The sequence below is a fragment of the Peromyscus eremicus genome, chromosome 9 (assembly GCF_949786415.1).
Source record: "Peromyscus eremicus chromosome 9, PerEre_H2_v1, whole genome shotgun sequence".
NCBI lineage: Eukaryota > Metazoa > Chordata > Mammalia > Rodentia > Cricetidae > Peromyscus > Peromyscus eremicus.
Genome location: NC_081425.1, coordinates 60,890,125 through 60,901,166, shown reverse-complemented (window position 1 = coordinate 60,901,166; position 11,042 = coordinate 60,890,125). Strand labels below are relative to the sequence as shown.

The following is an 11,042-nucleotide window of genomic DNA, read 5'->3' as shown; positions in this document are numbered from 1 at the left end:
TTTCAATGCTAAAATTACACAGAAAACTCTATCTGGCCTTTGTGATAGTTGATCTAGTTGAAAACAAACCAAACAACTCAGGTTAATAATCCCTTATATGAAGTATTGGGTTCAGATGTGTTTCAGATTTTCACTTCAATGAGCTAATCTGAGAGCATGTTAGGTTGGTTGGTTGTTTAATTTTTTTAGATTTATTTTTATTTTACTTTACTATTTTATGTGTGTGGGTGTTTTACTTGCGTGTCTGTTTGTGCACCACGTACGTATGTGCAGTGCCCATGGAGGCCAGAATAATAAGATCCCATGGAACTGGAGTTATAGGTGGTTATGAGCCACCATGTGGGTACTGGGAATTGAACCGGGGTCTTCTAGAAGAGCAGCCAGGTCTCTTAACTTCTGAGCCATCTCTCTAGGTCTGTGAGATCATGTATGCTTTTAATGAAACATCTTCATGGGGTTTGACAATACCCTGCAGTCCTCTGCAGTAAGCCTGTGAATATCGACCCTAACTTGACTATGAAGTCTTCATAAATAGCCTTGCAGAATTGAGATCAGCTTTCAACACTAACTTGACAACAGCAGCAAGCATATTTGAGAAGTCTTTCCCCCTGGATATTTTTAGAGTTTGAGAATAAAGAATTTCTGCCCTGAATAAAATTGTGTATTTTACTAGCTTAAGCTTTTAAATACCTATTTGCTTCTTTTCCTTTCCTTTCCTTTCTTTTTCTTTACAATAATGGAAACTGAATGCCTGAAGCAGGTGCTTCAGAGTAGTTCTTGGTTAAGATGGGGTAGAAGTAAGGCCTTCTCTCGGGATTAGACAGGGCACCCAGCAAGGATGGGTGTCCTGGCTGTACCAGGCATGTCTGTGCACTGCAGTCAGTACAGCAGAGAGGAGAGCAAGGGTGTTGAGCCCAAGAATTGTTCCAGTAAGATGTTTAGTTGACTTGGGGATGGGTGACGTTTATTCCATCAACACTGCTCATAAGCTGTGCTCTTGAAATCTTATACAACACCATGATACAGCTCTAGTTCTGGGAGAAAATGGCAGTCATGCTAGATTTTAGTTATCATGTGTTAGTCAGAACCAGTAGGGTGTATATGAGGAGATTCACTGCCTGGCAGTGCCTGGTAACTGGGCAGAAGTCTAGAATCCAGTGGTCCACCTAAGGGCTGGAAGGGCTGAGTAGAAGCTGAGGAACAATCCCCAGATAGAATTTCTCAACACGTTGATTTCTAAACTTGTTGCTCATTTGTCTTAACATGACTTAAGGTTATACTTCATTTATTTAAAAGAAGTGTATTAGGGTTCTCCAAGGAACAGAACTGATAGAATGAACTAATATATACCTGTATATTAGGGATTTATCAGAGTGCCTTACAGGCTGTGGTCTGAGTAGTCCAACAATGGCTCTCTCCTACGGAAAGGCCAGTGATCTAGTAGTTGTTCAGTCCCAAGACTGCATGTCTTAGCAGTCCCAATCTGATGCTGGAGTCCCTGGGAGGTCCTAGAGAACTGCCAGTTTTCAATCCACATTGAAATCCCAAAGAAGTAGATTCTAGCACCAGCAAAGGAATGGGTCAGGATAGACTAGCATTCCAGTGAGAGTGAGGGTAAGCAGACAAAATACAAGCTTCCTCCTGTGTCCTTTTATGTGGGCTACCACCAGAAGATGTGGTAGATTTAGGGTGGGTCTTCTGATCACAGATGATCACAATTCAGGGTGAGTCTTCTGCCTCAAATAATCCAAGAAAAATCCCCCACAGTGTACCCAGCTACTTGGGTTTTAGTTGCTTCCAGATGTAATCAAGTTGACAACCAAGATTAGCTATCACACAGACCCTCTGAGCACATTGTAGGTGTCCCCTGTGTTAGATCTGAGGATATGGTGAGGGCATTCCAGCCTGTCTGTCTCAGACCAAAGCTTGGTATGGTTTACCTAGCAACATGGTAAAACTAATCTGCATACTTTCTAAAGCCAAATTAGTTAACTTTCGTTTAAAGATCATTGAGTGTACGTAGGGAATAGTGGAACAGGGTTCAGGAAATGCCCTCTCCTACCTCTGAAGACAAAGCCATTGTTGGGAGGCCCTGCTGGTTAGAGGTTGCAGTCTACCATGGCCTGGCAGCTCTCTCCAAGCTCAGCAACTGGACAACTGGAGGACTCTCTCCACCCTGGGCGGCGGGGGTGGGGGTGGGGGTGGGGGTGGGGGGGGTGAGGGGGGGGATGTTCCTGCGCTCTACCTGACGTTATCTGGAGAATGTCTCTAGGCCTGGATGCCTGACATATCTCTAGTGTGACCCTTGACACAGTTCCCTGCAGAAGCTTTCCCCGTAATGCCCATAAGGTAATTAGACATGAGCTAGGAGCCTCATGATAGGAACTTGCTGTTTAATGCAAATTAGGTGATGCCCTAGCCTCTGTCCCCATCCTTTTTATATCCCCTCACTCTGGAATAAAGTTGAGCTGTCTCCCTGAAGTTATCTCTTGAAAGGCTATTTCCACCCGTGTTTAGTCCATACAAAGTTCTCTCTTGCCCCTTCTGCCCCTTTGACCTTGTGGACTGGTGGCCAGTGGACTGTGAGGGAAAAGAGGATACCACAAGCCATAGCCTCTAAGAAGCCAGAAATGAACTTGTGCTCTACTCTGTTAACAGTGTGCTTTTCATACACAGTGCTCACACTATTTAAATTGTTGGTTTATACTTGATGCAAAGTTCATTGTGTTCCAAGCTATAAGAATATAGATAGTGAAATTTAAAACATGTAGGGGGTGACTGAAGCCAGTCTAGACCCACTGTTATTTAAGTCAGGGAAGGGACAAAACCCACACAAAACAGATACACTGAAAACCATACGTTGGGCATTCTGCCTTCAAGACAGCTCATGGGTGGATTGAGGGAGGGCTCAGCCAGCATAGCGCTGCACTATCATAAGAACTTGGCAGCTTTCAGAAAACTGTGTCTGTCTTAGTCAGTGACTTCTGTCTTAGGGTTCTATTGCTGTGAAGAGACAACGTGACCATAGCCACTCTTATAAAGGAAAACATTTCATTGGGGCTGGCTTACAGTTTCAGAGATTTAGTCCATTCTCATCATGGCAGGAAGTTGCAGCATGCAAGCAGACATGATGCAGGAGAAGTAGCTGAGAATTCTACATCCTGTATCCACAGGAAGCAGGAAGAGAGCCACTGGGCTTAGCTTGGGCATTTGAAACCCCAAAGCCCACCCCCAGAGACACACTTCCTCTAGCAAGGCCACACTTCCTAATCCCTGTCAGGTAGTGCCACTCTCTGATGACCAAGCATTCAAATGTATGAGCCTATGGGGGCCATTCTTATTCAAACCACCATAGTGCCCGTTACACAGGATGCTATGGCAGGTAGAGCCCGAATTCTGTTGTGTTCATTGGGTTATAAAACCACTGCCTGTGTAACCATCTTCTCGGCTCTGCCATCCACAGCACATGTGACTTGTCTTCTAGGCTCAGCCTGGCCCCACTCCACATATGCTGCTGTCCTTGGTGGCTGTCTCATGGTACTGGCATCTCCAAAATTCTGGGGTCTCTGCTACAATTGAACTGTACCTTTATCAGTAGCCTCTGCTGGGTTCTCCTCAGGGACCCTGACCCTGCCACATATTGCCAAACCTCAACTTCTCTCTATGACCCCTTAATACTAAGACTTCTACTGCAATCAAGGATGCACCTTCACCAATGGCCTCTCCTGGTACCAAGCCGCATCTGTTCTCTGTATCCTCCTCATGCCTTGGAAAAGAGACCTGGGAGACTCTTACACATTACCAAGTTCAGCTGCCAGCACAGGTACAGCCTGGCCCCCTCTGGATCACAGCTTCTGTTTGCTGGCCTTGATTTAAAGAGAGACATGGCAGGCTTCTTGCTAACTGTTCTTACAGCTTAAATTAATCCATGCCCATAAATCTATACCTTGCCACATGGCTCGTGGCTTACCGGCATCTTCACATGCTGTTTCTCATCGTGGTGGCTGGCAGTGTCTCTCTGACTCAGCCTTCCACTTCCCAGCTTTATTCTCCTCCTTGTCCCGCCTACACTTCCTGCCTAGCCAACGGCCAATCAGTGTTTTATTTATTGACTAATCAGCAACACATTTGCCATACAGAACATCCCACAGCAGGGCACTGTATGCATTCACACACTGCATGACTGCTCCCATGCTGCTGCACCCAGCCTCCTTTGTAGAAGTTGCATGACTGCTCCCATGCCACTGCACCCAGCCTCCCCTGTTTGTGGAAGTCAGCACTAGGCTTGGAAGGTAGAGGCTTATCATTCCCTTTGATCCTGGAGACAAAAGCCCTTGGCACCTTCTAAATCTGTCAAATTAACATTATACATCTATGCATACAGCTGCCATAGTTGGAGTTTGGGGTGGAGTGAGTATATCAGTTCTCCAAGTGAAAATGGCCATGCCAATTTAGGGTCACATTTTGAGTTAATCTTAGTAGTTACCTGGGACCCTGTGACTTATAAGTTACCTTATGACTGATTGGCCTGAGTCTTTGTCACAAATAACATGAGGAAAATTAGTACCTACCCTGAAGAGTTGTGAGATTAAAGAAAGTAAGACACTTTTAAACTCTGGTCTGAAAAAAAAAATGTCATTTTTATTGCTCGCTGGTATGTATATAAAAAGCATGACTAATTTTGTGTGGTTTCTTTCCTTAACTATCTATTGAAAATCCATCAATCTCAAATTCCCTTCAAACCCTGGAGATCTCTTGGTAAAACCTCACACACTATACTTGGCTGAAGGGAGCACTTGAGGTTTAAGGTTAAGGAAGGGCTGTGCAGAGTTGGGGCACTTCAGAATCCACCAGTCAGCTGTATGTATGTGAAGAGATAGCTGAGCACTATACACTGCTGCTTCCAGACAGCAGTTCAACATGGGAGACGTGGAGGGAGGCTAGAAAGATGAAAATCCAGTGAGTAAGTTCTTGACATTTCTTTGTGCCATTCTGAAACCAGGCAGTTTGGGCCCAACAGTTCCCTCGGCACACACACACACACACACACACCCATCCCCTTCATGCATCCAAGTGCTTTAGCAATGAGCCTCCAGCTCCCAGCCAGCTGCCATGGACACAAAGGCTGAGGCCACAGCTCTCGGCTCATCAAGATGACTTCGTGCTCTGCAGAAGAGGTAGCAGCAGTCAGAGACAGACGTGGCTCTGTTCCTCGCAGGTGGTGGCCTCACCAGCCGTAGACAGGTACAGCTTCCCATCAGGACACACACAAATCTCAAAGGACCCCGTAGAGCTGCCAGAGGGACCCGGTGTCCCCTGCTTCAGCTTGGGCAAAGCCACAGTTTCAGCATCAAGCACCAGCTGTTTGGGAGAAAGTGAGACATGAGGAAGGAGGAACAGGCAGCACCAAGGGAAATTCCCAGCGTATTCTAAGAAAGATAGTTTCCTCCCGTTGAAAGCAGGCTGGGTACCGAGCAGCTGGGTCCTGCCTGTACTTGAGTCCTCTCAAAATGACCTCTTCCATTCTTTGTGCAGGCTGGGCTGACATGCTCCTCCAATGTGGAGAGAGGCCATATTTTCTTCTACTCCCCAGCTGGGAAAACTGACCAGTTGTTTTACAATTGGTTCAGCAAACTACATTGCTTTTCAATTCTGGGTTACTTCCCTCCTGTTGTGAAATATAATTGAAGATATACTCATTGATGTTGTGGAATAATTGTTTGATGATGCAAAGATGTGTTGCATTCTTTTATGTTGCATTTGTTAAAGCTGTGATACTTTGTCTAAAACACCTGATAGTCTAATAAAGAGCTGAATGGCCAATAGCTAGGCAGGAGAAAGGATGGGCAGGGCTGGCAGATGAAGAGAATAAGTAAGAGGAGAAATCTGGGAAGAGAAGATGAGCAAGAAGAGGAGGAGGAGGAGGAGGAGGAGGAGGAGGAGGAGGAGGAAGAGGAGGAAGACATTAGAGGCCAGCCACCCAGCTATACAGCCAGTCACAGAGTAAGAAGTAAAGAAAGGTATATAGAATAGATAAAGATAAAAGCCCAGAACCAAAAGGCAGATGGGATAATTTAAGAAAAGCTGGCTAGAAACAAGCCAAATTAAGGCCGGGCATTCATAAGTAAGAATAAGATTCCATGTATTTATTTGGGAGCTGGGTGGAGGGCCCCCAAGAGCAAAGAGTAAAAACAACCAACTACACACTCCTAAAAAAAATGGCTTTTGAACTTATCTGACAAAACTGACTGAATTGTTATGCCAGTTCATACTGTGATCGCATGGAGCTTATGCTAAATCGTCTCCTTCCCATTGGGATAACAAACAGTCCATAGAAATGGGATCATCTTTATTTTTGCTTGTGGATGTCCGACTTTATCCTGACTTTATCTGTGATTTGTTTTCCTAGGAGAGATAACTGAATTCACCTTACTAGCTGCCAGCCATTTCCCTAAACTCTTACCATTATTTGAAACCTTTCTGTCTTCTACCAAGTGCTGAATGCAGTAGACCTGAATTGAAGACTGAAGCCAGGGCAAGCACCATGGAAACCACCGGGTTTGTTAAATAGGAGCCTAAGAAAGAGCCATTGATGAGGCAGGGGAACCACTCTGCTAAGGACATGAGAACAGTCGCCTTGAGCAGCTTGCCGCTTCCTCCCACACTCACTCATTAAAAAGAAGTTTCGGTGCTTTGGAGGTTGGCATAGTGTCTTCGTTGTCAGCCGGCTTAGCGCTCTCTTTGATTCCTATAGCTCTCGTCCAGAATTCCCATCTCCTAATGGGCTGTCAGAGCACTGCTAGCTGCCTGACAGACGCCTTGCACTGTGTGGCCTTGCAGAGCAGCAGAGCAGAGGCAACCCAGTGGGCACCATGCCATGCCAGGGGATCTTCGAGTGCTTGCTCTTCCCGGGAGGCTGTTACCCCGGCCTCTCTGCCCTCTCCTGTCTTGTAGTTAGTAGGTTAATTTGTCCAGTCGTTTCTTTTCCTCCACTGACAGCCCACACTGTTTCTCTGTTCGCCATGTTAGGCTGGAGTCCAGACATCTGTCCTCCCTCTGTCCAGCTCCTACTCATGGGGAACAGCAACTGGAATTGGAGGTCCCACTGTGTGCTGCCTGCAAAAATGCTGCCTGATTCACAGAAGGAAATATGACCATTTAAAAACTGCACCTTTATGCACTGTGTGGTGACACTGTCTCCATAGCAACTGAAGCTTTGTGCAGTGTGTGGTAACACCGTGTCTCCATGTTAAGATTTCAAAATCCCTGACTTCATCTCTGACTTTGCCAGCTCTGGGTCTCATAAGCTCCTAAGTTTCAGTTTGTAGATGACTTTCATGTCTTCCCTGTGGGTGATCATTGACTGGCTTCTGTCCATATACCCAGAGTGGCTTCTCATGACCGTCTTTAGGTGCATCCTAACTGCATTTTCCTGTTCATCTTAAATGAACGTCATTTCAAAATGCTACACTAGTGCCTTCAGACCACAAGACACGATTAAGCAAACAGTACCCACATTTGTCTAATGAGGAGACAGGCACAGAGGGCCGGCAAACTTTCCAGAACTCAAATCCCTATTTGAATTGGAGGACTGGTGACCCACAGGGCCCAGGCTTCCGGGTTTTCCTGTGCCCTGCACTCCTTGTACTGTGTTTTACAGTTTCTGCTGGCTGTCCCTGGGGCAAGCCTGGGGCAGAGCTGGGGAGAGAGAGCTTAACCATGCACCCCCACTGTGCTAGTGACTTAGGACAACACTCCACACACACACCCAGGAAGCAGGAGCACAAGTGCACACAGCTCTACCTACACATCAAAAGGACATTCTGGAGGGTCTGTTTAAGAGACTTCCTGAACCTATGCATTATTTGAACATAGAAGCAAGCTCTCAATCTGTGCAATATGCACTATAATGACTACAGTCAGCTTCTGCTCCAACCTGTCACCTCACTGTGGACTCTTTAGGTAGCCTGGAATGCCTGGTTTCCCCACTGACTGAAGCTGAGCCTTTTCCTTCTATTATTAATAAAAAAAAGTTCTACAAATCACGGTGTAGGGTGGATCTGCTATACTGTCATTATGGACTTGAGCCCCAGAAAGGAACCGTACTGTAGTTGATCTTTGGAAAAATACTTGTTTTTCTTCGTTCATGTTATTTTGCACTAAATTCTGTGCAAGCAAGCATAGTGCTCTGGGCAACAACAGGGGCCAGTTGTCATTTGTACATAACCCCAATCATAGCCATGCTCTGAAACACTGAGTCACTAGGAAATGCAAAAATTGGTGCTGGGGATGTCTTTCTGTATGCTGTGAATGTGTTACTCTGATTGGTTAATAAATAAAGTGCCAGTTGGCCAGTAGCCAGGCAGGAAGTATAGGTGGGACAAAGAGAGAGGAGGATTCTGGGAACAGGAAGGCTGAGTCAGGAGACACTGCCAGCCGCTGCCATGAGAAGCAAGGTATAAAATACTGGTAAGCCATGAGCTGTATGGCAACTTATAGATTAATAGAAATGGGTTAATTTAAGATATAAGAACAGTTAACAAGAAGCCTGAGCCATTAGGCCAAACAGTTTAAATAATGTAAGTGTCTGTGTGTTTATTTGGGTCTGGTGTCTGCATGTCCCAAAAGTCTGCAGCACTTTTTCACAGCATAAAATAATGAGTGACTTGGTGCTGCAGATGCAAGTGTACGAAAGTGAGCTCATTATGGTGTGACTCTAATCTTCTGTAACCTTCCCCAGTCCTTATCTGACTCAGTCCTTCCCACACTGGCCATGCTATCCCTTTCGTCATGTTTCAGTACAAGCCAGCAGAAGGCTCACATCCTGACGCCCTGGTGGATGCGGCACTCAGGTGCCTCACCAGCACACACAATTCCATCACTGTACTCACTACTCCGTCACTACTCCGCAAGACGATGTCCATTTGAGAAAGGGCCTCCATTTTCCCAGTGGGAGCTTTAATGTGAACCCCCCTCGGGGCGTCCATGCTTAGACTCCGGGTTGGGGATTCTAATCTGAAATGAGGAAAAAAAAATGTTAAAAGCCACCCTTGAGCGGGGGCACAGCAGTTAAGATGCTTCTGAGCTCAAGCTACTCAGAAGCCTGAGGTGGGAGGATGGCTCCAGGTGAGCAGTTCTGGGCCAGGGAGGACCAACAGACTGAAGGAGGAAAATAAACTACCACACAAACCTTCAGCACATGGCTTAATATAGAAAGGGTAGCTAACAAGGGATGCAGACTCTCCAAGAAACTTGATGTCACTCGTGAATGTTGACGTGCTCTATACTCATACATCCAGAAAAAATGAGTGTTCTAGTTTGTTCTCTATAGCTGTGATGAACCACTGACCACAAGCAACTAGGGGAACAAAGGGTTTGTTTCAGCTTACAGCTTACAGTCTATCACTGAGGGAAGCCAGGGCAGGAACTCGAGGCAGGGACTCAAGCAGAGCCCATGGAGAAAGGCTGCTCACTGGCTCACTTTCCATGGCTTACTCAGTCTGCTTTCTTACATAGCCCAAGGCCATCTGCCCAGGGATGGCATGCCCACAGTGTGCTGTGTCTTCCCGAATCAATCATCAATCAGAAAATGCCCCACAAAACTGTTCACAGGTCAGTCTGATGAAAGCAGTTTCTCCACTGAGGGTCCCTCTTCCCAGGCGACTCTAGTTCGTGTCAGGTTGACAACTAACCTACACAGTGAATAGCAGAGAAATAAGCATCCCAATAGTGACAGCCTATGAACTTAGTGTGCTCTGTCCCCGGGTACAGTCGGCAGATGGCTGTAATCTTGTGCAGACAGCCCTGCAGAGGGAACTGCCATTGGTGGACAGCGTAAACAATGATAGTATTTAGTTAATGGACAAACTCCCAGGGAAGGGAAAGGGAGACAGATTTAGGGACAAATATTTGCTATGTGTTTAGTGTGGATGTGTGTGTGTGTGTGTGTGTGTGTGTGTGTGTGTGTGTGTGTGTACACATGCGTATGCTCTCATGATGGCACACTCTTAACACACAGTAGGGAGCATGTGTGCACGTGTAGGTGGTGACCAGCCGACAACCTTTGATGTTGGTCCCTAGGAACAGTTCACTTTTCGTTTTTCTGAGACGCGGCCTCTCATTGGTCTGGAGCTCGCTGGTTAGGGAAGGCTGGGTGGCCAGGATGCCTCGGATGTTCCTCATCACAGCGGTCACAGGCACATAGGCCACTGTGCCTGATTCTTTTATGCAGTTTTGGGGATTGAACTCAAGTTGTCTTGCCTCCTGGCAAGCACTTTACTGACAGCTGTCTCCCCAGCCTCCCCGTTCAAAGTCTCTTTAAGTTCAGCCAGATCCGAGGGTAACTGGGAAGATTATTTTTTTTGAAAATGCTGAAGTGATGAGCTCAGGAGACAGGATGCCTGCTGGCCCCACCTGGCTTGGTACAGTGGATCAGGCTCTCCTGGGGTTGGACCAAACGTAAGAACAAACCATAAATATATGTGCCAGAAAGTATGTCTTGTTTGCCTCCACTTGGAAAAGGATGGATTCCACCTGGGGGCACAATGCAGTTGTTGGTGGACAGTCCAGCCGCACAGCTACAAACCTGATTTCACAGAAACCTCTCAACTCAGACCAGTCAGAGGGACAGCAGACAGGAAAGCTGCGCCGTTCAGGGACGGTGCCGGCTGTGGGGTAGCACTGACCACGGGAGGATTAGGAAGGTGTGGCATAGCTTTAGAAAGGCCCTAGGAGTGGATTTGGTGGCGTTTTTTCAGTGCTAGGGGTGAAACCCAGGACCTCATGAACGCTGAGCAAGCACTTGACCTTTGAACCTTTCCCCCAGCCCTGGAGAGACTTTTAAGTCAGATGGATACATGTTAGATTGGAAATTTCTGTCGTTTTTTATTCCTACATTTAATTAGCATATCTTAATTGCACAAAGTAGTGGGTTTTGTTATGACATTTTGCACACATATAACGTGCTCTGATCATTTACGCTTCCATTGCCCTCTTTCGGCACCCTGCCCCCTCCATCACTGTGGATAACACAAGACAAAATT

General features: G+C 46.4%; 1 protein-coding gene across 1 annotated transcript in view; it reads right to left on the bottom strand.

The window, feature by feature from the left end:
* Positions 1 to 5,049: 5,049 nt before the first annotated feature.
* Sgcg (sarcoglycan gamma) overlaps positions 5,050 to 11,042 on the bottom strand; it is a 43,159-nt gene continuing 37,166 nt past the window's right edge. The window contains exons 7-8 of the mRNA XM_059274382.1: positions 8,892 to 9,015; positions 5,050 to 5,361 (exon numbers count right to left, since the gene is read on the bottom strand). Of these exons, the coding sequence (XP_059130365.1) occupies positions 5,188 to 5,361; positions 8,892 to 9,015 (298 nt within the window). The 3' untranslated portion in view covers positions 5,050 to 5,187. The remainder of the gene's footprint in view (positions 5,362 to 8,891; positions 9,016 to 11,042) is intronic.